Raw genomic sequence first — 25,958 nt, forward strand, 5'->3', positions numbered from 1 at the left:
GTTGCGCTGGCTGAGAAATGTCAGTCACTGGGTTTCAATCTAGTTGGTATTCATTGGCCAAGATGCAAAGGCAGAACTCACCATCATTTTGACCTAAAAAGTTGTTTTACCCAACCTCTTACCTTAAAGGGGCAGTTAGTTCACCCAAAATAAAAAACAACAACATATTTTCCCACTTACCCACAGTGTTATCTACCCATCCAGATAGTTTCGGTGTGATTTGCCAAGTTTTGAGATATCTGCCATAGAGATATATGGCATAGAGATGTCTACAGTCACTCCAATACAATGAAGGTGAATGGCATTCATTATAATGGTGGGTGTACTTCGGTAGAAAATAGTTCCTACAGGAAACTGAGTGCAACAGCCGGCTATCTTTTCATAATCACCTTGGGTGTTAGTGGAGGAAGACAGACACAGTCTGCTTCTCGTCAGCGAGCGGTATTGAAACTCCACTTGGGCCATCGGCAGAGAGGTGATGGGGTGGTTGAGTGATGTCAGTCACATGTAGTTTCAATCTGGTTGGTACTCATTGGCCAAGCTGCAAAGGCAGAACTCATCCTCATTTTCTTTACCTAAAAAATGTGTCTTACCCAAACTCTTACCTTAACCCTTTATGAAATACTTTAAAATTATAAATCTCAACCCTAGGGTGTTATTACAATATATTTTGTCAATTGTACTTTTTTCTAAATTTGTCATTGTCATGTTGCAAATCAAGGTAATTGAAATGTTCATATATGGTTCCTTGCCGGTCGAGGGTAAAATACCAATATTAATGAATTGTTCAAATATGGTTCCTTGCCCTTCGAGGGGAAAACATTTTCCAGAAAGTGTATGTATAAGAAATATAACAAAACACATAAATTAAAAAAATATTTATTTTGAAACATCAGCAGAGGTTTAGTTTAGTTTATTTATTTAGCACATTATTTAAAAAAAGAAAAAAAACAGTGCTAGGAGGGAACGAAGCTCAAAGGGCTTGTACAAAGTTCCACTCCCATTCCATTGTCCATAAACATATATGAACGAAATACATGTAAACATGGTCTAGAAAAGAAACTCAAAACAAGATCAGAGACATAAGGCAGACACTATAGCGAAAACATGGAAGATTGACACAAGTCAATAACAAGAACAATAATATTTTTTTTTAATAAAGTACAAGAAGGCAAATGAGAGGAGAATAACATATGAACAGTATATAATGAAGAAAAAGAACAAGCAGCCATACAGTAGATGTAACACTGACAGGAGTAACTTAATATGTTGATGATTTATGATGAAATTAAATTAGATTTGAATTGTTTTTTAAATATAGATAAGGAGGTTGTTGACCTCAATGATGAACTTAGAGTGTTCCAGAGTTTAGGACCTCTAAAGATAATGTTGTATTGATGGATAGATGTCCAACAGAAAGGTAAGTGGAGTTTATTACCATGGTTTGTTGGATATGAGTGCATTTCTGATGAAACAATTAAGAAACTATGGAAGGTATCAGGAAGATATTGCCTATTTGAACTTGTATATGAATGAGCACGTTTGAAAGGTATTTCGTTTGTAAATTGTTAGTAGGGAATATTTGCGGAACAGAGGTGCAGATGGTTCATATCTGGTAGTGAGAAATCATCCTGTTTGTTAAGATATGATGGATATGTTGCAGCCCAGACTATATTACAGTAGTTAAGGTAAGGAAATAAAAAGCTATAATACAAGGTTAGGGTTAGGCAGAGGGATGTATCATAGGGCAGACCTTTCTCAAAATTCCAAGCATCATCATTGACTTTTTGCAGACATTGTCAATGTGGTTATGCCAATTCAACCCTTCATCTATAGTAACTCCTAAACATTTTGTGAATGGCACTTGGAGAATTTCATTTCCATTCATTAATATTTTAGATTCTTCTTTAGGGTAGTACTTATTTTTGCAGAAGACCATGAAGTAAAACATTTTGACATTTAGAGTAAGCTTGTTACATTGAAACCAGTTAGAGACTATTTCTAGTTCCTCATTCACGCATACAATCAGGGACTTGAAATCATGATGAGTAGCTATTGGGGTGTTGGGGTTGCCTGGAAATACTGAACTTCTACGGGGGCGAGGTCGTGACTGGCCTCTGGCTGCTGGCACTCTTGAACACCTACTGGATCCTGATGTTCTTCAGTGACAGGCCCTTCTCAGCAAGCGATGACCCAGGCATTTGTGAGGCTGACATCATCAACATAGTCACACGTACCACAAGGGAGTAAGGGACAGCCTTCCTCTCTATCTTCTTGATGGACTTGAGTGGAGGTACCTGCTGAAGTACTCAAATGGAGTCTCAACAAAGTCAGGGGGAGATTTTGGAATTTTCTTTTCTGAAGTTCAAAAGAGCAATGAAATCTCATCTCCTAGATCACCAATATTTCCCATATGGGCTCCCTTTACATACTGTGGTCTGATGGCTTGTTGTATTTTGTTATTGTATTTTCGTTTTATTATATATTCTTCCTGTCATTATTTGTTTACTCTATAGGCCTATACCGAAATCGTATGGCATGGGTACCTGCTTCAGTGTCTATATGTAGACCTGCTTGTGTGTATTGTGAATGAATGTTCCTTGTGTGTGTTTGGGGGGGGGGGGTTATATTTTATGTTGATGTAATATCAGTGTAATTTTGCTTCCTGGTGAATGCCACATGCAAGCCCCTAGAGGGTTTTTAGGCAATTCTCCTACACATCCCTTTGTGGATTGTATTGTATTATATATGTAATTGTTTTTATATGTGTAAATAAACAAACAAACAAACAAACAAACAAACAAACACCTCCACTGCAGGCCGCACTCATGTCACTCAGGCCTGGAGTGCCCAGGTTGTGGGTGGGTGAGGTGTAGTCGGGATCTCCCACATCATCATCTTCGTCCTCAGAGCCCTCATCGTCACTGATGGCAGGGTGGACTGGCACAACAACATTCACCCTCTTTCTGTAAAAAAAAAGAAAGTTTTTTTGAGTCAATATCAAGCACAGTTTTTTGTTAGTTGTAAAGAAAAACAGTAGCAGTGAAGTGTAGATCTACTGAAAACAAAGAATATTTACATATGAATTGTAAATATATAATAAGAAGTGAAAATAGCATATAACATTATAAGTACTGGTGGTACCACTTATTTACTTCTTAAAAATATATAACAAATATTGAATTACTAAGTACATTTTAGCAGGCTTGTCTAAAAGTGTACATACTGTACATTTGCTAGTTGTTTTTTGCTTAGGTGAACAGGGCATATGATCAAATATGGTGCCACCATCCAATGCACTATTGTCTTGTGTCATAATGCATGATTTGTAAGAAAACACCATAAGTATGGCTTAGTAATTGCATTGGGCATATGTCTACAAACGGACTTATGGTCACTTGTGCTCATCGTGGTGAACAGGGGATATGATCAAATATGGTTCCTAGCATTTTTCATGCAGAGGGTTCACTAATCCTACACAAACAACATATATTTAATAATTTAGCACAACTATTCAGTGACATAATATGTGGGTTTCATCAACTTACCATTGTTTGTTTTAAATGTGTGACTTTAAGTGTGGGAGTAGAGTAGGTGGGGGCACACAGGTGCACAAAATCAATTCTGGAAGAACACTGAAGTTTGAAATGCCCCAGACCACTGCTGATTGGTCAGATGTCATGGTTTGAAGTTCTGTGATGTAGTCACATTTCCCCTGATTGGCTGATGAGGGATGTCCACTTAAGTTGACCAATTATGGTTCACTGCCGGGGCAGTTCACCCAAAAGAAACTAAATAAAAACAAACATATTATCCCCTTACCCAGAGTGCTTATCCATCCAGATGGTTCCGGTGTGATTTGCCTAGTTTTGGAGATATCTGCCGTCACTCCAATACAATGGAGGTGGATGGCACTTGTTATTATGGTGGGTGCACTTCGGTAGAAAATAGTTCCTATATGAAATTGCTCAGAACATGGTCTGTGTATTATTCTGAGCAACCGGGTCATGATTTCAGGAAAGACACATTGCTTTTTAAGTTTTTCAAATGTATTAATTTGGTGCTTTGAGTGTCACAAACAGAGTGCCATTCAGCTCCATTGTATTTGGGTGACGGCAGACATCTGTAAAACTAGACAAATCACACCAACAATCTGGATGGATATTTAAGCACTGTGGGTAAGGGGATAATATATATATATAAAAAATCTAGGTTAACTGCACCTTTAATTCTATATTTAACCTTTCTGTAGGTAGTGGAGACTTTAAATTAGTTTAGACTTGACTTTACAGCTTGGCCAACAAGTGAATAGGCTACCTTTCAATCTCGACATTGCCACACGTCTTTGAAACGGCCTCTCCCAGTCTGCACTGTCCCATGTGTGGACAAGCTGGAGGACTTGTATTATGTAGAAAAGCAGACGGAAACCAACTGTAGAAAATAGTCTAGCAAATTAAAATGTCTAATTTCCTGTCTCTCTGTTAAACATGGCTACAGTGAGGTCTGTCTCACATCTGTCTTTCTGTTAAACAAGGCTACGGAGAGTTGTCTCACTGTCTGTCCTTCTGATAAACAAGGCTACAGGGAGTCATGTCTCACTGTCGGTCTTTCTGTTAAACAAGGCTATGGAGAGTTCTGTCTCACTGTCTGTCCTTCTGATAAACAAGGCTACAGGGAGGTCTGACCGACTGTCTCTGTAGCATCGTCTGTTTAGTATGGTGGTGAGAAAGGTCTCCAGGACAGAATTACCACAGACATGACTCCTGACTTCCTGCACCACATGCGACTCCAAGCTGTATTGAGGAGGGATGAGCGAGAGAGAGAGAGAGAGATAGAGAGACTTGAAAAGGAGAAATGGATGAGAGAGAGAGGGGGAGAGTAGAGGGAGAGAGGGGGAGGAGAGGAGGGCGGGACGCGTAGACTAGAAACAAAGACAAAGTAAAATGCAGCTTGCCTCCGCGGCACAGAGCAGCCTGGAGAAATAATTGTTGAGAGGAGACAGAGGAAAGCCACTAATGACAGCAGTAGTGGCCACTACTGTAGCGTCTTCGCAGTCAGAATAACAATAACACAGGAACCGGCTGCCCTACTGTTAGGGGGATTCAACAGCTCTTAACCACTGCACCTGAAAATAAACCTTTGTCTGGCAATGGATTTGTCTAGTAGACCCTCTAAACACAGGGTCAATAAGCTGCACCCAGACATGTCAAAGGCTCTAACTAAATGGGTGGCCAGGATGGTTTAAATAAGCAATTAATACAAATCTAAGCAATAATGTGGTGGTATAACATGTTTCCTGGACATATGGTACTCTTTGACAGGAAGCTAAAGTGACAAAACAAAACAAAAAATTGGTAGGGGAATAATTGATAGGTTTCATTAGAAATAAAAGTTTCAGTTTGGATTAAATATTGCTACCTCATGGTCGATCATTATTCTGAGTACTGATTACATACAAATGTGTTTATAAACAAAGTTATTACTATATAGCCCATAACTTTAATAATATATTTAATACAAATATTTTTATATCATGTTAGCAATCATTTCATAAGAAAATGATTTTTCTTTTCGAATTGTGGACATTTAATTTTGGAATGAAATGTCAGGGTGTCTCCAAAACACCAAACAATCATATCCACATTAGAAACTACTACTTACTAGATAACACAAAGCAGCATACACAATAGACATACAGTACACCAACAAATACATTTTAAAAACATTTTATTACTAAAAACTCATTCCTCTAAGGCAGCAGTTTGTGTCCACAGATCTCTAATGTCTTGCAGTGAATAAAATACAACGGTACAAAAATCATCATCATCATCATCCTTTTTGCTGTGTGCTACAAACATCATAAGACAGCTCTTGGTAAATAAAACTTCACAAACACAATAATAATATGCATTATAAACATTCATTTTCCCCTTCAAGTATGCTACTATCCAAAGTGACTAGTGTAAATTGGCTGAAGGAACAAAATCATGGTTATTTACATGTTACAGGTCCAAGCTGTGTGTTTGTACACAAAATACACTTCTGGAGATAACAGAAATCAATTAGGAATGTCCCATTGTGTTGTTTTAACAGCAATCATATGCACGCACACACAGCAATGCGACTAACTGGCTCCCAAGTTTAAGACATAGCACAGATTTAAGCAGTTCAGTACAGCAAGAACAAATGTAAGCCTCTATAGTTTGATAAACAGTGATACAAACAGGTTCTCCTTCAACACGGTACAAACAATATCACTTGATTCAGGTTCTGCATCCTGGAAGTTGAACGACGTAAAGTGCTCTCAAACCAGTGACCGTGGTCTCACTTCTTAATCCAGGGGCTCATTACATACAGGTCAGAGGCCTTCACATGAATATATGTTGAAATATTTCCTCAACATACAGTATATTTCAAAAAATTTCATAAGGTTCAACCCCCTGAACATCATCACAGACTTTCCCTTGGATGACATTTGCGAGAAAGCAACAGCGCTTCATCGTCGGCATATCACAGTATGGTTTAGCCTTCATATTGGAACACAGCAGAAGAAATCGGAAAAACCAGTCAATGTTAATGTCTCTTTGGTTAACCAATTGAAATAAGCGGATGATATAATTAAGATAACTGCTACATCATCAGTGATGTGATAAATCACAAAAAATATATAAAAAAAAGTACCAAGACAAGAGACAGTGCACCTCGACTTCATGGCTACCATATCAACATTAAATATGCGTACCTTCAATTTCGATTAATTACATCTTAGCATGTGATTGTGGAGTCATTAACAGCCATCAGTCTATTCTAGGCATACATCACAGTACAGTACCCATGTAAGTGTATGTGTCTAAGTATATAGATATATATATACATACATACACACACACACACACACATCCACTCACATGAAGTATTGGCTGATGGTGGATGTCACACAGCACTGGCCCTCCATACATGGAACTACAAGTAGAGGAGATGGCCAGTGCCCAACAGACTACTCATATGTACAGAATATACATAAAAAACAACAACACAGGGTCAACTATTTACTAGTCACTCAAGCTCACACTAACTAGTGATCAAAGCTCGAGTACCAACCTCAGTCAAAATTTTTTATCTGGACTCGTCTTCTGTTTTAAGTACCTACTCTGGCCCATGTTATATATACCGACGAAGACGTGGTGGGCGTTTATATCCATATCTCATCACCGAAAAGAGATTGAAATCTTAAGAGGCTGACAGAAGGCGGCCCTTTCCTGCTTGAGGCCCACTGCATTCTTCAGAGTTGTACACCTGTCTGTCTGCCTGTCAGAGAGAGCGAGAAATGTGTGGAGAGAAACAGGGTCATGATTTAAGACCCGGCTAATGAAATGTCATCGGCAATCATTACACAAAAAAAATAAACCAATGAGCGTCAATCAAATCCCGACACCCCCGTGTGTCGGTCTATCTTCAAGATATACTGCCCCGCTAATGGCAACACATTCCGAAGATCTGTAATTTGCCAAGTTGGGTCATAAAGGCGATCAAAAAAACTGAACTTATAAAAGTCAAGTCACATACGCTTTCAATTATCTGGCTTATATAACGGGCCTGTCAATAAAAACCCCGGGGCGTCGTTGAAATGAAAGTGGAGCGGTTTTAACTGGGGAGTTTGTACATCTTCAAATACTTCAATATTACGTCCCTGCTTGTTCTGCGGTTCTCCAGTGTACTCTGTGTGTGTGTGTGTGTGTGTGTGTGTGAGAGAGAGAGACAGGATCCACGTGCCAAGACCGCCTTTAAGAACATGATGCCATGAAAAGTAATAGTGGTGTCCCTCAGGGAGAGAACAGAAGACTCTCTCTGGGGAAATAACAGCATGTGCATTTCTGTACGTTCTGCTGTACAATGGCTGCTGTTCATCAAAACAGCACTTCAAGGGGCGGTTAGGTGGCGTAGCGGAGATTGCGTTCGTCACCAACCCCGGAGCTGTGAGCTGGATTCGCCTGTTCGACCAGGAAGGGGATTGGGAATTGGCATACGACTAACATTGGGATGGGAGAAAATCGGAGGAAAATGGAGGGGGAAAAAGATTAAAAAAAAAAAAAAAAAAAAAAAAACAGCACTTCAAGATCTGAGCCTCCCAAGGTCCTAACTGAGAGAGCTCTATAGTTCAAAACCGTATGGTTATATAGTAGTTAAACTCAGTCAATAGTACACCGATTATGTGATATTGAGTGCTTTTCAATTTCATTAGAAATATACATTTTATTGGCTGGGGTAGGTAATACTAGGTCCAATTGTCTTTTAGTTTCATACTATATTCTATTATTAAAAAAAATCCAAATCCTCTCTACACAGTATAATCTGATGAGCAAACAATCAAGTAATCTACGGAAGGTAAATTGTCCAGAAGGTTAAGAGCATTTAAAAGGTAATTTTCTCCCAAAACACAAACAATGGCATGATGAAAGGTCAGAGGAAGTCATACAGTTTGGCAAATGATTGAAATGAAATAAAAACATTTATATTTCTTGAGAATCAAATGGAAGAAAAAAAAAGTCTCCTAATTCCTGGATCGTACCAAAGTCAACTCAAACAGTGGCGATGCTAAGAACTGCACCATGTTCACACGGCAGCCATTGGGAACAGGGTGGACAAGAACCCCAACCTGAGCACGACATAAGAGCAAAATGGCCGCCATGTGAATATGCTCCATACAGTGTTTTAAAGTATTTTGAAATAAGAATTACATAATTGAGGGAAAACACATTGTAAAATAAACCTTCATTATAAAAACTGCACAGCCAAAGCCACACAGCTACACCACCAATCACCCCTCCTCCCCCAAAACATCAATCAATTGAAGAGAGATGTTTCTCAACAAACATCAACAAGTGGTTGTGTTAAGTTTGATCTTCTTTCGTCGCCTCTTATCGTGTGTCTCTCGGTCCAGAAAGGTGGAGCAGACGCTGAGGTCTGTCACAGGAGCCCTGCCCTCTCCATATCTCCATCACCCAGACTGAACCTAAAACAGTCCATCCTTCTTCCATCCGTTTCATCCATTGACTTCCTTCACTCAGCTTTCTAGGCTGATGTCTTTGGATTCTGTATCATCCATCCTGTGTGTTTTTACCATTTTTCCTTCATGCTTTTTCCCCTACATTGAGTTTAAAAATAAAATTGAAAGTAAAAACATTTATTGGTGGTTATTTCAAAGGGAAAACGGGCTAGGGGAATGATAAAAAAAAAAGTATTATCCTCTTTACTAAGGAATGGGTTATTTCTAAATATAACATATTTTTAAAAAGGGAAGGACTCTTGTGTGAATTGTCCTTCTCTGTGTGTGTGTGTGTGTGTGTGTGTGTGTGTGTGTGTGTGTGTGTGTGTGTGTGTGTGTGTGTGTGTGTGTGCGCGTGTGCGTGTGTGTGTGTGCCTCTGACAACAGACTCGTCTGTTGGTCCCATCATGGACCACTGCAACTTATACAGGTGAGTAGACCAAATTGCTACACAAAGCCTCCGAAACATCACCCATTCTCCATTTCCATATCGGGCTAATTCAAGAGCTACTGTACCAGCACATACGTGCCCACATGCCTCATACCCCTCCTCACACTACAGTAGGTTAATGGCTCTTTGGAACAGGCCAAGTGGCTGCTTGGGGGCCAGCTTTGGAGAGCCTCAGACATGAGAACGGCCCGTTGTACAAGCAGCAGCTGATCTGAGGGCAGTGAGGAGGAGGAGTGGGGTGGATGTTTAGAAGAAGATAACATCCTCCTTATTGAGGTCTTCGGCAGCAACCCTGTAGGGAGGGGTCAGGCCGTGGCTAAGCCCGTGGACATGAACCTGGGACTGGGGGACAGGACTGGGGCCCTGGGGATGAAGTGGGATGGGACTCTGGGAATGGAGAAGAGGGCTTAGAGCCTGGGCAGGAGGCTGACTGGGAGACTGGGTGGGGGGCATAGGGGGCTTCTGCACACTGGGAGGATGGATGTTGATGGAGGACTGGGCGTCTGGTCCACTGTTGTCTGGAGGACTGACTGGGTCTGGAAGACATGAAGGAGTGACAGATGGTTTCCATCAGAAAGTGCATCGGCAGAGGAATCGAGACTGTACCATCTGTCGTACTCTGTTCATGCAGACGTAGCTCATTCAACCCGAAATTATGACAGTCGATAGTAGATAGTCTCTACATCTCATCAACAGTGTGTCAGTAACTTTTCAACAGTCTATCAGTAACTTGTCAAACAGAGAATCATCACATGTTGGCCATGCTGCAAACTGGTGTCAGAAGTACAGAGCATGATTAATCAGAGGCAGAGCGGCATACACAGGGTGAGGCACAGAGATAGGCTTTAGGGGGAATGTGTCTGGGTGTGGCTCGGTCTGCCCAGGTGGTGTGTAAGTGTGTTATGTGTGTGTGCGTGCATGCACGTGTGTGTGTGTGTGTGTGTGTGTGTGTGTGTGTGTGCATGAGTGTGTGTGTGCGTGCATGAGTGTGTGTGTGTGTGTGTGTGTGTGTGTGTGTGTGCGTGCATGAGTGTGTGTGCGTTAACCTAGTTTAATAGTGCAGGGAGTAGGACATACGAGTGGAGACAATGAGAGGGTTGGCCTAAGTGGAATGCAGTTTTGTGTGTGTGTGTGTGTGTGTGTGTGTGTGTGTGTGTGTGTGTGTGTGTGTGTGTGTGTGTGTGTGTGTGTGTGTGTGTGTGCGCGCACGCACGCGCGCGTCCCAGTACCTGAGTGGTGATGGAGGGAGTGGGGCAGAGGAGTAGACAGCAGGTTCTGTTGGTTGGGGCTGATGGAACGCTTGGCCTTCAGTGTGTTGTCCTCTCTAGTCGACAGCTTTAATGGCAGCATCTGCTTCATATCAACTGAGGCTGAGCGATGGAGAGAGAGGGAGAGGAAGAGAGAGAGAGATAAGAGGCAAAGAGAGAGAGAGTGGGAGAGAAAGAGAGTGAATGTGATTATACTGTAAATTTGATTAATGTTACCGGCCCATAGGTCATCACCATTCGATTTATCAAAAGGACCCATCCAATTGACGACAGCTAATGTGACCATAAGGAGTCCCTTAAATCACTGATTAGGCCAAACTAATGTCAGCCAGGGGCTGAGCTATAGATGTAACTGTTCCCACAGCCAGGCAGTATATAACCCACCCACAGCAGCAGCAGGACAGGGCTGTTGTATAGAAACCGCCAGACTTCCACTCCCTCTCTGCACATTCTGGGGCGACTATATCGGACTTATTCGTATAATACACACTGTAGTATGCACAGGATACAGTATGTAGAGTGATAATATATTAGAGGTCGACGGATAGTGGATTTTTATCGTTTTTTTTTTACTGTCTTAATGTGTCAAATAAAGCTTCAATAGATTTTATTTTATTTTATTTTATTACAGATCCCCATTAGCTGGTGCCATAGCAACCAGCTAGTCTTCCTGGGGTCCACACAAAAAAAAACATACAAAAACAATTATTATTGCAAAACAAAATTATAAAGTCAGTACTCAACACACAATGCATAATGAAACTAACAATTAAGATGGCTAAAATTACATGCAAGCAAAGAAACAGAAAACAAAAAAAACAAAACAAAATACATTCTCTTTAACACTTTCAGTGCCCAGCATTTAGTGCTTGAATGCCCACCATCCACTTCAATGTTAGCATTAATATTGCCTAATCTATGTTTTAAATTATGGCTATGTGTCTAATCTGCCCGTCGCTTATCAATGACTAATTTTCCAGTCAACATTGTCGAAGCGGATTGTTTTTTTATCGGTTCATTTCCGTTTTATAGTATTTTGAAAAGCCCTCGTTTTCAAGGGGGGAAAAAAGAATCTGTGATAAACGCCCTGTACTGTAATATTCTAGACCGTTGTCATTTTTCGGCCTATTTATGAATCGTTTTCAAATAAACGCTAGATTATCGATAGTATAGATATGCACGCTGGTGCCGCGAGCTGAAAATCGATTATCTTAGTTCCTGATCGCTCGCACAGTCAAACAGCCATATCACATATAGGGGAAAAGCTTATATCTCCGTGAAAACAGGTCTGATTATCCTAAGACTGGTAAAATAGATTCCTTACCTGAGATCAGATGGTATCCAAATGGATTATTCCAATTACTGATCGCCATTCCAAAAATCGATCCTTTTATTGATCCCACGCGTATACTGTAAAACACATATTACACGCTGTGCTGAGGGTCCAGAATGAATCTGATCGGCTCCGGTTACATGCGTGAGAAGTAAAATGTGGATTCCGGAGTTTTTTTTTCTCATCCATTTTCATTGAGTCCAATCCAAAAGGGTGCATTACCATCTGGGAGACGATAGGGGGGCGATTTTTTCACATCCGAGTGCCTGGTGCTAATGTACAAAATAAACGTATTTCCGGTGCTATAGACGTCGCTCTTTTATTTTGGAACCCCCCCGACCGGAAGTAAAAATGTACCCTCATTATTTGCTTTAGTGTCCGGCTGTTGGTTTTCGTTAGCTAGCAGCATATCAACACCAGCCATGGGAATACTGTTTTCTAAATTGGGGAGGCTTTTAATCGTCAAGGTAAGAGGATTTTAAGTCATGGTAGCCATAAACTTCAATCGGTTCTGATCCTTTGAATGAAATGAGAATGTAAACAAACACTGGCGTCACGTTAGTAAGTATCACTGCGTTGCGTGAAATCACCGACTGCGCCCCGAGAGGAGTGGTTCGGCAAAAAAAAATTTCAGAGTATATTTGTCTAATTCAATTTTTTTTTTATTTCTCCACGTGGTAAATACACAGGTCACAACATGTTTACAGGAACGTTTTGGAGTTGTATTTGGAATGTATTTCGTGACTGTAGGAGACTGTAGGGAACTTCAGGGTAAAGGACTGCCCCACTTCCAGTGATGAAGCTAAGCTACGCTAACGGAGCGGCTGTTCCCTAAGCCTAATGCACGCACAGAGAAGAAAAGGGTATGTATCTTCTTGTCTAACTCCAGGGAAGATGGCAAATAAGCTAATTTCCCAAAATGTTGGCGTTTTCCTTTAAGTACATTGCATGGCTTCTGTATGTTCTAGACTTGCACATAATCTTTATTTTATTTTGAAAATAAAATAAATGACGAATGTAAAAAAAAAAGTTATTCTAGCGTTATGTTGGCTGGCGTGATGAGTGGACCATGGAGACTCTGCAGATGGTAACGCCTGCCTGACAAGACGCAAGATTGAGAAATGTGTGATTTGGTGGATTACATCGTTGGAATGTTCTCAATGGGTGCCGTGCTGTGGCACATGGGTAAGGAGGGTCATAAAGTGTGTGATTTAATTTCATGAATGGAGAGCTATGTGGCTGGATTATTTGGAAATGAAAACATCAAATTAGTAAGTAAAAATGGAAAAGAAATGTCCTCTATATCTGCCTGTGTTATATATTTGAGAGATCACTTTTTTTGAGGGGGATAAATAAACTGAGACGGGTCAGATATGACGTGAATGCCACTTGCCTTGCTGTAAACTCAGCTGTTCCAATGTCCCCCCCCCCCGGGATAGATGTAGTTACAACTGAAAAATGTAATAAGTCTGTCGCACATTTATATCTCTACAGCAGTTACCTAAGTCTTTGGCCTAACGTTATTAATAGTTGTTACGATTATTATCAGGAGTAAATCACACGCACACAGTCAAAGTGGCCCTCACATGACCCTCACATGACCCTCGCATGACCATAGCGGTGCTCGGCTCTAACGACCACGCTTGCTGCTTGCAAAACAGAGACGACATGCTTTCAGCAGAGCAGCGGTTATCTTCCGTTTAATGCATTAATAATGCCATACGATAACCAACAACCTTATCATGCTCATAATTTATAAATAAAGCAGTCTTGTATAAATGATCATTATCTTGACTTTGTGATATATGTCCCTGTGTGACCGGTGGAGGCTGTACAGCCATCAGCCACAATCAGAGCCAAGTTCAGCAGATAACGATAGTTTGTAAAAACGTCCCATCGGATTCGGCGCCGTAGTCTATGATGTATAGTATAGACTGTCTACCCCATTACGTTCCAAAGAGGTCACATTGTCCTTTTAACACATGTAGAAAGCTCTAAGTTGTTGGATCTCTGCACTGGTCTCTCTATAGATTTAGTACACAGATTCTGATTAAAGTCTACCATTCTCAGAAATGCTGGTATTTATAGAACACAACTGGTCAAAGTTGCACCACTGCCATCCCTAGAACACTTTGCTCTCACCGGTGCTGTCGGTGCGATGCGAGGCCTTGCCGCTCCTGCCTCCCTTCTCCTTGCCCCTGCTGAGGAGGGCCAGCTTGGTGGGGATCTGCTGCGTCACCCCCGCCTGCTTGTGCTGCTGGTTGGTGGTGCTGAAGAGATGGAGAGGCACCTCCGTCTTCACCGGCAGGGCGGTGCCGCCGGCATCGCGCCGCACGCTCACCTCGGGCCGCTCCAGGTAGTCGGCCGGAGCCACGGACATGCTGCCGCGCACCAGGGGCTTCTGCGGCAGCGGCAGGTCAGACGCGCCGGGAGAGCCGGAGAGTCCTGAGGACATCAGGAGATCCCCGTTCAGACTGCCGGGAGCCACCTGGAGGACGGGACGGAGAGACGGACAGATTTAGTTGTTGAGCAGCGATGTTGCGGGGACATCCATCATCTCCGATTGCTGCAAACATTATCATACTAGACTTCAAATTTAGCATTCAAAGTTCACAACGGACAGCTTCCCAACTCTGCACTGCAATTACCCATATTTGCGGTCAGATGTGGTTCGGGGATGTGAGTTTGAGTGGAACTTTGTGTTTGCATGTTGTTGTGCGGAGGCGGCCTGCGCTGTGGGTTCGGTGTATGAGAGCTTGTCTTTGAAAAATGTTTTGGGCAACTTCTGAAGAGTTCCTTAGCTCAGCACAGAAGACGCACACACACACACACACTATAAATCGGCTGTGCGCCGCTGTGCCATTAAGGAAACACAATCTGTTGAGGAGCAGGGTATTTAAAGGATAAAGAGGGAATCAGAAACACATGCTACTCTTTCTGCTGAGCACACAGTTTGGTACAGGCTTTTGATGTCTTCCAAGAGACTCTGGCACAATGCATGCACATGCACGTATAAGTGCATGTGCGCACACACACACAATCTGGAGAAACATAAAACCCTTAATAGGTCCCTGTGCACATAAAGGTGTGTCAAACTAAACAGGCCTGAAGGGAACAAGCCAACAAGCTCTTATGACATCACAGGGTGAAGACACTGAATACATTGTCCACTTAATTACCAGGTTGGTAGAAAGACGATCCAGAGATAAAAAAAATTGAGAGATGGTTCTCCATTCTCCCAAAAACCCACAGAAGCAAATGAACCATGAATATGATCATATAACAATGGTGTGGTGTATGTTTAACAGTGTATGGATGAGACCATACAAAGTACAAGAGGGAGTATACAAACAAGGGAGGAACAAACAGAAAACGTGTTCCCACAGTGTTTTGCTAAGACCTAATATGTCGACAACACCAAAACGCTTAAACCAGTGTCTTTGTGGTTTTCGCATTTGGGTCAATATTTTTTCCACAAAGTGTTGTAATAGCGTGATACTAACCAATATCATCATCCTCATCATCAAACCTTTACTTAAATACTCGTGAGATCATTGAGGTTGCCCTCAATTCCAATGATGACGTTAGAATACACAAGACAAAATGAAAGTTGTAACACAACAGAAGAAAATACAAAGCTAGAAACCGGGGAAATCACCAAAAATACAAGATAGAAATGAAGATTTAAAAAAACTTTGAACTGTGCAAAGGTTGGAAGAGTATTGATATTTAAAGTGTGTTGAAGGATGTTCCATGAGCGAGGAGCATCAAGAAGAAAGGCAGACCTTCCAAGCCGAGTAACCTGAGGCACAAGCCATTTGAGCGTCAAATTAGGATCCAAAGCTACAAGTGCAATGTTGTGATGTAAGGTGGTAGCTTACCAATAAGGGCTTTGTATATACAGTGGTGGCCAAAATTATTAGAACACTTGGCATATTTAAGAGGCTTCAGTTGTTTTTGTTCAATTGGCCATTAAAATACCCATAAAACATTTTATACCCATAAAACGAAAGAAATATATACAAAGTCATCATTATGCTCTATAAACCATAGAATAGAGCCATCATATCATATAATGATTTACGTCATTTTCCTTACAAAAAACAAGCTAGGCCCATTAGTTACCGCCGCATAGCCAAGGACTTGAGATGCAGTCCAAGCACTGTAAAGTACACTTTAGACCGCCATGATGCCACCAATTCACACCAGAACCGAAAGGGGAGAAACCTTCAGACCGACAAGTGAAGCATCTCGAAATTCTCAGTCTTAAGGTCCGAAGAAAGACCTCACGAGGACTGTGTGACGAGATCAACACCACAATCACTAATGGTGCAACAGTGTCTTCAAGAACTGTGCGTCAGAAACTGGGAGAACAAGGACTTGTTGGCAGAATAGCAGCAAAGAAACCATTACTGAGAGAAAAATAGAGTGAAACGCCTGAAATTCGCAACAGAACACAAGAAATGGACAAAGGAAGATTGGTATAAAGTGTTGTGGACTGATGAGTCCAAGTTTGAACAGTTTGGCAACAAGCTAAGAGTATGTTCGACGGAGGAAGGGGGAGATACACGGAGGGGCGGCTGGGTAGCGCAGTGGAGAATGCACTCGCCTACCACCGCAGAGACTCTGGGATCGAATCCAGCTGTCAGCGGTACCTCCGGCTTGGTCAGTCGTCCCTACTAACACAATTGGCAGTGTTAGCGGGTGGGAAGCCGGTGGGGTGTATGTCCTGGCCGTTGTAAACTGCAGTTCCTACTGGTCGGTCGGGGCGCCTGTTCAGCAGGGAGGGGGTCGGGGGGAAATAGCATGAACCTCCGCACGTGTTACATTCCCCCAGTGGGACTCCTCGCTGTCAGGTGAAAAGAAGCGGCTGACTCCACGTGTATCGGAGGAGGCATGTGGTAGTTCTACACCCTCCCCAGGCCTACAGTGGGGCAATGCGCGCAACGACCAGGAAGTGAATTGGCATAAAAAAACACGGAGGGGGTAGTATTATGGTGTGGGGTGCCATTTTAGCCTCAGGAACAGGTGACTTAGTGAAAATGTATGGCATCATGGATAAGAAAGTATACCACAACATTCTGGTGAGGCACGGAGTCATCTTATTGGGCCTGGATTTATTGTCCAAGAGGACAATGACCCTAAACATTCTTCTAACTATTGCCGGAACTACCTGTGACAGAATGAAACTGTTGGAACATTGAAAGTGATGGACTGGCCCCCTCAAAGTCCAGACCTCAACCCCATCGAGCAAATTTGGGGTGAGTTGGACAATAAACTGGACAGATCTATTGTACATTCAAAGAAAAACCTTTGGCTTGAGTTGCAGAGGGCATGGGATAACATTAGTGTTGAAGTTCTCAGGAAATATATTGACACTATGCCGGAGAGATTTGCTTCTGTAATTGCTACAAAAGGTGGACATACCAAATATTAAAGTTAAAAATGAATAAAAACAGTAGAACTCACTTCATCTGATATTTGTTGTGCTCAGAGCAACCATCTGCATGTTTCATGAACATTATGAAATGAAATCATGTTATGGAGGCAAGAAAAGGTCAATGTTTTCAGATCTGTCAGGTGTTCTAATACTTTTGGCCACCATTTTTTTTATCTTTATTTACCCAGGGTAGGTTCGCTGAGCACGGATGCTATTCTTCAGCTACGCCCTGCTTCACATTCACACAGTTCCATTCACACCTGGGAGCTGCCCAGTACAACCACAGTCTGACACCGTTGGCTACTGAGCAACTCCACTGGAGCAGTTGGGGGTTAAGTGCCTTGCTCAAGGGCACTTAAACGGTTGGTGTTAAGGGTATGGGAGAGTTATTAATTCACTTTCCCAGCCAAGATTTTTCCTGCCCGTCCGGGGGATTGACATGCAAATGACATGTCGTCAGATTGTGACTGCAACCTGTTCGCGGATGACTCAGCCCTACTGGTCTCTGACAAGAACAAGTTGCAGGTTGAAAAAACCCTCAGCTCAGAACTCTGCAGAATCTACACCTGGCTCGCTGATAACAAACCATCATTACACCTGGGTAAAACAGAGTCCATTCTCTTCATATCAAATAACAAACTCAGCAATATTGTGACAATATTGTCACAAGGAAAGATGAAATTACATACCTGGGTTCCATCCTAGAGGCAAATCTTTCCTGTGACAAAATGGCATCCAATGTAATAAAAAAAAGTCAACCAACGAACAAGATTCTTGTACCGAATCTCCTCTCTGGTAAACAAGAATACCCTGAAGACTCTAGCAGGAGCACTCATTCAAGGGTACTACGACTATGTTTGCACCTCATGGTACCAAAGCACCTCAAAGGCACTAAAAACAAGATTACAAACATCACAAAACAAACTGGTCAGACTACTGCTTGACCTTACTCCTAAAACCCACCTCACCCCTGCCCATTTTGACAACCTAGGATGGCTTAGAGTAGACGACAGAGTACAGCAACTTGCAATGGGCCTGGTCTACAAGATACACTACACCACTAAGGTACCCATGTACATGTCAAAATACTTCCCAAAGGTCAGTGAATACCACAACACCAGAGGGAGTTCCACAAATCACGTTCAACCCAGATTCAGCACAAACAAGGGTCTAAACACGTTTCAGAATTATGCCACATCAATGTGGAACGCCCTACCCACAGCCATAAAAAAATTTGAATCACTACCCACCTTCAAAACCGCTCTCAAAGAGCACCTACGGGAGGCTGCAATTCGAAACTGGCCGCCATAAAAGTACAAACCCCCCCTCCCACGCACCCAACCCCTCCTAATGTAGTTTCCTCCCCCTCGTGTGTATATAGTTTGCGTTAGGATCTCTGTTAACAGTACTGTATAATTGCATATCTTGTATGTCACAAATGTAACAGTACTGTATACCTGTATGTTGCGTATGTCATAAATGTCATTATGAATTGAAAATGGGGGACCCTGATGTAAACAAGACAAAAGTCTTTCTCTGGTCTGCATCCCCTTAACAATTGTGTGTATTGAGCCGTACTGTATTGTACCCATTCTGCAATCTGTTAATACATTTTTCAATCAATCAATCAAACCGGTGACCTTCCAGTCACAAACTGGCTTCTCTAACCTTTAGGCCACCGCTGTACAAGTACTTTTATTGCGCCTCTCTGCAATAGAAGACCAACCAACCTTATCATACATGAGACAATGATGAGTGTCATACCTGTCACCAGTATGAATCTGAGGGCAGAGTGATACACAGAGTCAAGTGGTTTAAGAGTGGAAGCAGCAGCATGTCTATAAACCATAGTCCAACACTACGTCAACTATCCTCTTCCTACTAATCAAAAGAAAGCTAGTTCTGTTTCTGTATAAGAAGCCAATTTTCTGTCACAGCATGCTGCCAAGGTTGGTATTTAAATGTCAATTTCTCATGGAGTCAGATGCCAAGATATTTATACTAGTGACTCTCTCAATGCTAGAACCACTCACATTAGGGATATGCAAACCACTAAACTCAATATGTCTGGCTCTAGAAAACAGCATAAAAGTTGTACTTGCATTAAGCACCAATTTAAAATTAACAAGCACTTACTGAAAGGCATTAAAGAAAAATGAATGCTACATTTTATTTTAACCTCTTAGCACATTCAGCGCCAATCACGACTATAGTCGGGTTATCTCGCCAGCGGTTGAGCGCCAGAACCCGACTATACTCGCGTTTTCGATCGTTTATCGTTTTTTCTTTTATTAGATTTTAACACATTAGACGCCAGACCCGAGATATCCCGGGTTAACTCGCCATGCGCCAAACCCGAAAAGTCGGGTTTTAATCATTATTTCTTTTATTCGCTATATCCATTCATAATTCATCCATCCAGCCTGATATCATTGGGAATGGCTCTGAGATTGCAAACGGCCAATACCGCTGCCTAATGCCTTGCGGCCGGTATTGCACATAATTGGAAACCCTCTGGCTTGGACTGTATGTCGATCTAAGAAGTCCGGTCCAGGTTTTCCTTCTCGAGCATGAGTAACGTTTATAACACATGGATTGGGGACACTAGAGCACCGCCCGTTCATGTGTTTTGGTGGATAACGTTGGACACATGATCGCGATCAGAATTTGGAATGGCGATCAGATAATTGGATTATTCTTTTTGCAGTACATCATATACAAGGTAAGGAGTTTCCTGGGATTACACAGGATCACTCTAAAACTATACTCATATCCACCACGGTATAAAACAAAAACGTATGGATGAAAAAAGTATCTGTTTTTTGCATGTTGACTGATAGAAACTCACTGACAATCGACGTTGTTATTAGATCCATAGCTATAATATTTAATATAGGTTTAGCACTGCAAACACCGGAATATATCCCCATTGAACAGAGCGTGGGCACACAACAGCCCAACGCCCATAGCGACCTCTGGTGCTGAACCTGTTAATATTCTATACAGTCTCACGGACCTCTGTGTATCATTGGGACTCATTCTGAGACCTCGAGATTGCAATGCCGGCCGAATCCTGCAAGGTGGCAGTATCGCCTACCCTTTGAAACCTTATTTCACACTGTGTGTTACATTTTATATGGTCCGGGCGGAGAAATAGGACCCGGGCAAGTGAAAGGCTTCATTCGAGCCACTTGGAACGCGTCCAGCACACTTGATGCACAGTTTGTCCCATTTCATGTCAGGGACCCGATGGACATCAATTCTGGAAATCGCGATCAGACCATTGGAATATTCATTTTGGAATACCTCCTAGCAAAGGTAAGGACTATATGACATCAATCCTACTTTGATCCTACAATGATTTCACATCGATCGCAACAATCATGTCACATACTCCAAAACGTATGCCGTTGCTGACGATCAGAGCATCACAAAACGACCCCACCCCCATTTGATGCCTTCATGATGAAACATAATACCTATTATATACCTTTGATTTGGAAATAGTATCGTGTCCAGGCGAGCAACGTGAATGCACATAGTGCTCTATAACTCAGCTTCCAGGAATTAGCCCGGATCACTCTGAAACTATACATACTAGTATTATCTCCATAGCTATAATATAGAATATATATATAGCTCTGCAAACATCATGACGGACCGAGAAAATGCCTATCTTTTAAAGCGTGGCCCATTGACAGCAGGGATGGGGATACACGCTGGCGCTGAATGAGTTAACAAGCGGGCAGAAAAGTGGCCATTAACTTGAGTGCATACTTTTTTTTGTAGACAATTCACTTTTAGTGCTAATGAAATAGAGTAACATAGGTCTGAACTTGAGTTGTAGAAAAACGTGTTACTCACGTCTTTCTGTAGTAGTTGCAATATCCCAAAAAATTGGTATGGCTGAAATACATAGTACATAGTACATAATTTAATAAATATACGTTCAGAAATGAGTGATTATGAGCCATTTTGGTAAACTGTGAGAAAAAGAAAGCGCTGCAGGTTTCAGTTTTCTCATGGACTCCAATGCATTCGGCGCAAATTTCTCTTCCTGTTTTCGCTCATGACTTTTCACCTAGATCCCTGATTTGCTCATCCCCAGGTGGGGTATCTTTGGAAAGCCACAATCATTGGTTACAACCCTGTCCAATAATCTTCGAGATTGCCAAATGATTGACAGAGCTAGAGCCTCTGGAGTCACGGGTGGTATTAAAAAAAAAAGGTCTGCCGTGTACTTTGGCGCACGCCTCACATATCGGCATGTAACTAGAGAAACACCGAGTGGATTTTGTGGGCCAAAATGGCAATCAACAGGCAACAAATAGGACTTTGTGGCCAGTTGTACAGAATCAGCAATACAATACACAATAGTGTCATCCAAATAAGATGGGCTTGACAATCATTCAAGGAAGAGACAATACCATTGATATAAATGGTGATTATTACCTTTTGTTATTGATTGGGCATTTTCCGACTTCACACACTGTCGCCTCTCAAACAAATAATTTAATTAAAATAACTGAACCAATCACATGCTTTTCTATCAAAACCAATACTAGATACTCTTTGTAAGAGGAAGGGATGATCAACTGTATCAGATGCTTAATTAGAACTGCAAAAAGGGCAGCACAGCGTTTCTTCCTGTCTAATGCAGACATCCTATCAGTTGTAACTAATGTAATAGTGTAAATGGTGCTGTGATTAGCTCCAATTTATCCTCTCCAGTTGAACTCCTGATATCAATGGCTTGCAATCCTTCAAGTACATCATTAGGAGAGAAGGGATGAAAGGTGAACTGAGAAGCATGGTTTGTTGCACACACACAATCATCACCATCATTAACCTCTTACCACGCACTGGGACGTATACGTCCCATCATGCCCATGCACGCACGCCGTGGCACTTTGCGAGCGTCTACCGGCTCAGGCTGCATTTTTCAGAACATATAATATACCGGGCGGTCAGGTGGCGTAGCGGAGATTGCGTTCGTCACCAACACCGGAGACGCTGGATTCGCCTGTTCGAATCCAGCTCACAGCTCCGGCGTTGTCACCAGCTTGGCTGGCCGTTCACACTAATACAATTGGCAGTATTAGAGGGTGGGAAAGCTGGCGGGGTGGGTCCGGGTCGTTGTAAACAGCGACTCCTACAGTTCGGTCGGGGCGCCTGCTTAGCGCGGATAGGATCTAAGGGGGGTAGTGTGATCCTTCCACACGTTACACCCTCTCAGTGAGAGTCCGCGCTGCCAGGTGAAAAGAAGCGGTTGATTGGCTAGACGTGTGTCGGAGGAAGCACGTGATAGCCTCCACTCTCCCAGACCGACTGTGGGGGGTAAGTGCGCAGCGACCAGGAAGGGGATTGGGAATTGGCATAACGACTAACATTGGGATGGGAGAAAAATCGGAGGAAAAAGGAGGGGGGGAAAGATATAAAAAAAAAAAAAAAAAAACATATAATATATACCGTTCTAAACATCTATTTGCCGCCGTTCGGACGCCACCTCACTCGACCAATTCCGTGCCTCGGTTCTCAAGCTCACGATATATTTTAAGCACTGCACGTCAAATGACCACGTCGGACAGTATACGCTCGAGAACTGACAAATCACAGCTGATGCCGAAAATGATTGGTCAGTGTTGTAGCCAACGAGTTTCCGCTTCCAACGACACCCCATGTGGGGGGGGGGGGGGGGGGTGCAAATGTAGGAAGTAGGTGAAAGTTGATGAGCAAAAATTGATGTGAACACACTGAGGTGGACGGCAGAAATGGATTTTGTAACAATTTTTTTTTGTTTGTTTACTCGAACCTCTCTCAAACACTAACTTCTGAACGGATTTTTATCAAATTTGGACCTGTACTACATAAGACTTCAGGCTATGGAACCGCAGTGTTTTCCAGCTCAGATCTCTATGCTGGAATAAGGAATCTTGCAACCACTAACGAAAAATGTGAGTACACAAGTTCAAACCTCTGTTACTCTATTTCATTAGCACAAACATTTTCCTTTTTTGCATTAGTAACTGCAGAATGTTATCTTTCAAAAGAGACCAGGCTCATGCATGTGCTATAAGTATAAAGTATAAAACTAAGCTTTGCAAAAAAAGTATGCAGTCCTCAAGTTCAAGTAAAACAATTGCCACTTTTCTGCCTGTTAAGAGGTTATAAGATAAGAGAAGATATTCCTTTATTGATCCCTGTCACAAACAAAGGTCTATAAATATAATAACACAAAATACCTGGACCGGGTCGTTGTGAACCCAACCCGTCCAGTAAGTGTTTTTAACACAGGTCCCGGCAGGAGGAAATAATAAAGGCGTTTTCCAATTTTTTAAAATGTATTACAAGGGAAAAGGGTAGGGGAGAACAAACACTAAACAAACAAGGTATATGCTAAACACAAGCAAATGATACAGTGTCATAGGACACAAGCCAACAAAACAAGAGGCTGGCACTGGGAACCACCCAGCAATAGTACACCAAAATACAAGTCCACCAAAGTGGCAATAAGGCCAACACTATATTAGGATTGTCCACACATAGTGGTAAATGGCATAAAAGGAGTACACAATATAGCATCCACACAGTAGTGGCAAATAGGCAACCCCACAATCCACTCAATAGTGGCAATGTCACAAGGCGCCCCGAATGTGTGTCGCATGCCAGGTTTTTATACCACCCGTCCACTGAGGCTGATTGCCCTCAGCTGCCACTCCTCAGGCAATCAGCACAATCAGAGATGGGCGGCACCTGGGAAAGGGAGAAAGAAAAGGGATAAATATAAAGGTGACACACACCATATACAAATAACAAATACCAGAATTACTTACCTTTATACAACGGCATGCAAATTTCTCGATTCTGATTGGCCATTCACACGTCTTTATTGGCAACAATCCACGGTCCTGGGCTCAGGACCCGCCCACAACCGAATCACATAACCCTCCCCGGCTCACTCCGGGAGAAAACAAGATCGCGGACAACAAATGGTTATGTTGAAAGCACCATAACGACTAAATATGAAGCGATTCTGTCAAGGGGAATGTGTTAGTCCTTTAAACAATGTTGGATGATGTAATTGATGGGTCTTGAGTCAATCTAGAACAAAAGAAAAATCGCGGATTGATTGATAGATTAATTGATTGATTTAAATTTCTTCCTTCGTACTTTCTACTGACTGCAGCGTTCTCTCTCACACTGTCCGACGCTGGCGTACCCACAAACACACACACACACATACACACACACACACACACACACACACACACACACACTGTGACACACACACACACACACACACACGCACACACACACACACACACTCCTGTCTGCAACAGCGGGGGAGTCAGACTGAGAGAGAAGCAGCGCTGTTTTAAGTGAGCATGGTCTATTGAATTGATTGATTGGTTGATTGCTAATTTTATTACTGTACCCCTGGTTTCCAACTGGTTAAGTTTAGGCTAAAAGAAATAAATAAAAAAATAGGGCGAAGAAAACGTTTTTTTCCTATAGGGCAAAGAAAACGTTTTAATTTGTTTTACCTACTTTATATAGAAGCATCTAAGAATGAAGTTCTATGGAAAGTAGGTCTGCATTCCCTTAACAATTGTGTGTATTGAGCCGTACTGTATTGTACCCATTCTGCATCTGGTAATAAAATTTTCAATCAATCATTCCAATAATACACAGTTGGATGTGTTAGTTGGTTGGATGCACTTCAAGCTGCTTCCACATGAGGCAACTTCTCTCAATCATTCCAATAATACACAGTTGGATGTGTTAGTTTGGTTGGATGCACTTCAAGCTGCTTCCACATGGAGTTGTGGGAACTACTTTTTCTGGCGGATGGTTTTTTCAATAAATCTTCGATTAATGTGTGTTTATTGTATAGAAATAAGGTTGGATGAATCTGGCAGTTGTATAAAAGCTTTACACCACTTGTAGTCGTGATTTGTGACCAATAAACCATGCCTAGGGGGGTCTAACGACCCTCGGCTGCGCCTCGGGCCTAACGACCACCCCTAGGCATGGTTTATTGGTCACAAACCACTCCTGCGCGTGATGTAATGCTTAAATACTAACCTGATGTTTACATGGTGTTAAAAATACTGTAATAATGATAATGACCAACCCACGTACGTCACACCTCCCCCATAGAAGTGAACCTATTGGGTGAGCAAAACATTTTTTTTATTTTTTTTTAAACTAAAATTTTTATTAAACATATATAGACATACAACACAACATATACAATAACATCAACAACACTATTAAACAGACATAAACAATAAAGAAAAAATTTAATACTCAAACAAAATAAAAAATACTGACTTGAGCAGAAATTCCACAAACATAAATAATAAAATGGAAAAACATAGAACAGTTGTCATACACTAAACAAAAATTAAAATAAAAAA

At 41.9% G+C, this 25,958-nt stretch overlaps 1 protein-coding gene across 1 annotated transcript in view; it reads right to left on the bottom strand.

Annotated features, from left to right (window-relative positions):
• Positions 1-9,568: 9,568 nt before the first annotated feature.
• arhgef18b (rho/rac guanine nucleotide exchange factor (GEF) 18b) overlaps positions 9,569-25,958 on the bottom strand; it is a 111,424-nt gene continuing 95,034 nt past the window's right edge. The window contains 3 exon segments of the mRNA XM_084308888.1: positions 9,569-10,033; positions 10,727-10,867; positions 14,241-14,586. Coding sequence (XP_084165014.1) covers positions 9,744-10,033; positions 10,727-10,867; positions 14,241-14,586 — 777 coding nt within the window. The 3' untranslated portion in view covers positions 9,569-9,743.

This window comes from Notolepis coatsorum (genome assembly GCF_963971535.1).
Source record: "Notolepis coatsorum genome assembly, chromosome: 2".
Taxonomy (NCBI): domain Eukaryota; kingdom Metazoa; phylum Chordata; class Actinopteri; order Aulopiformes; family Paralepididae; genus Notolepis; species Notolepis coatsorum.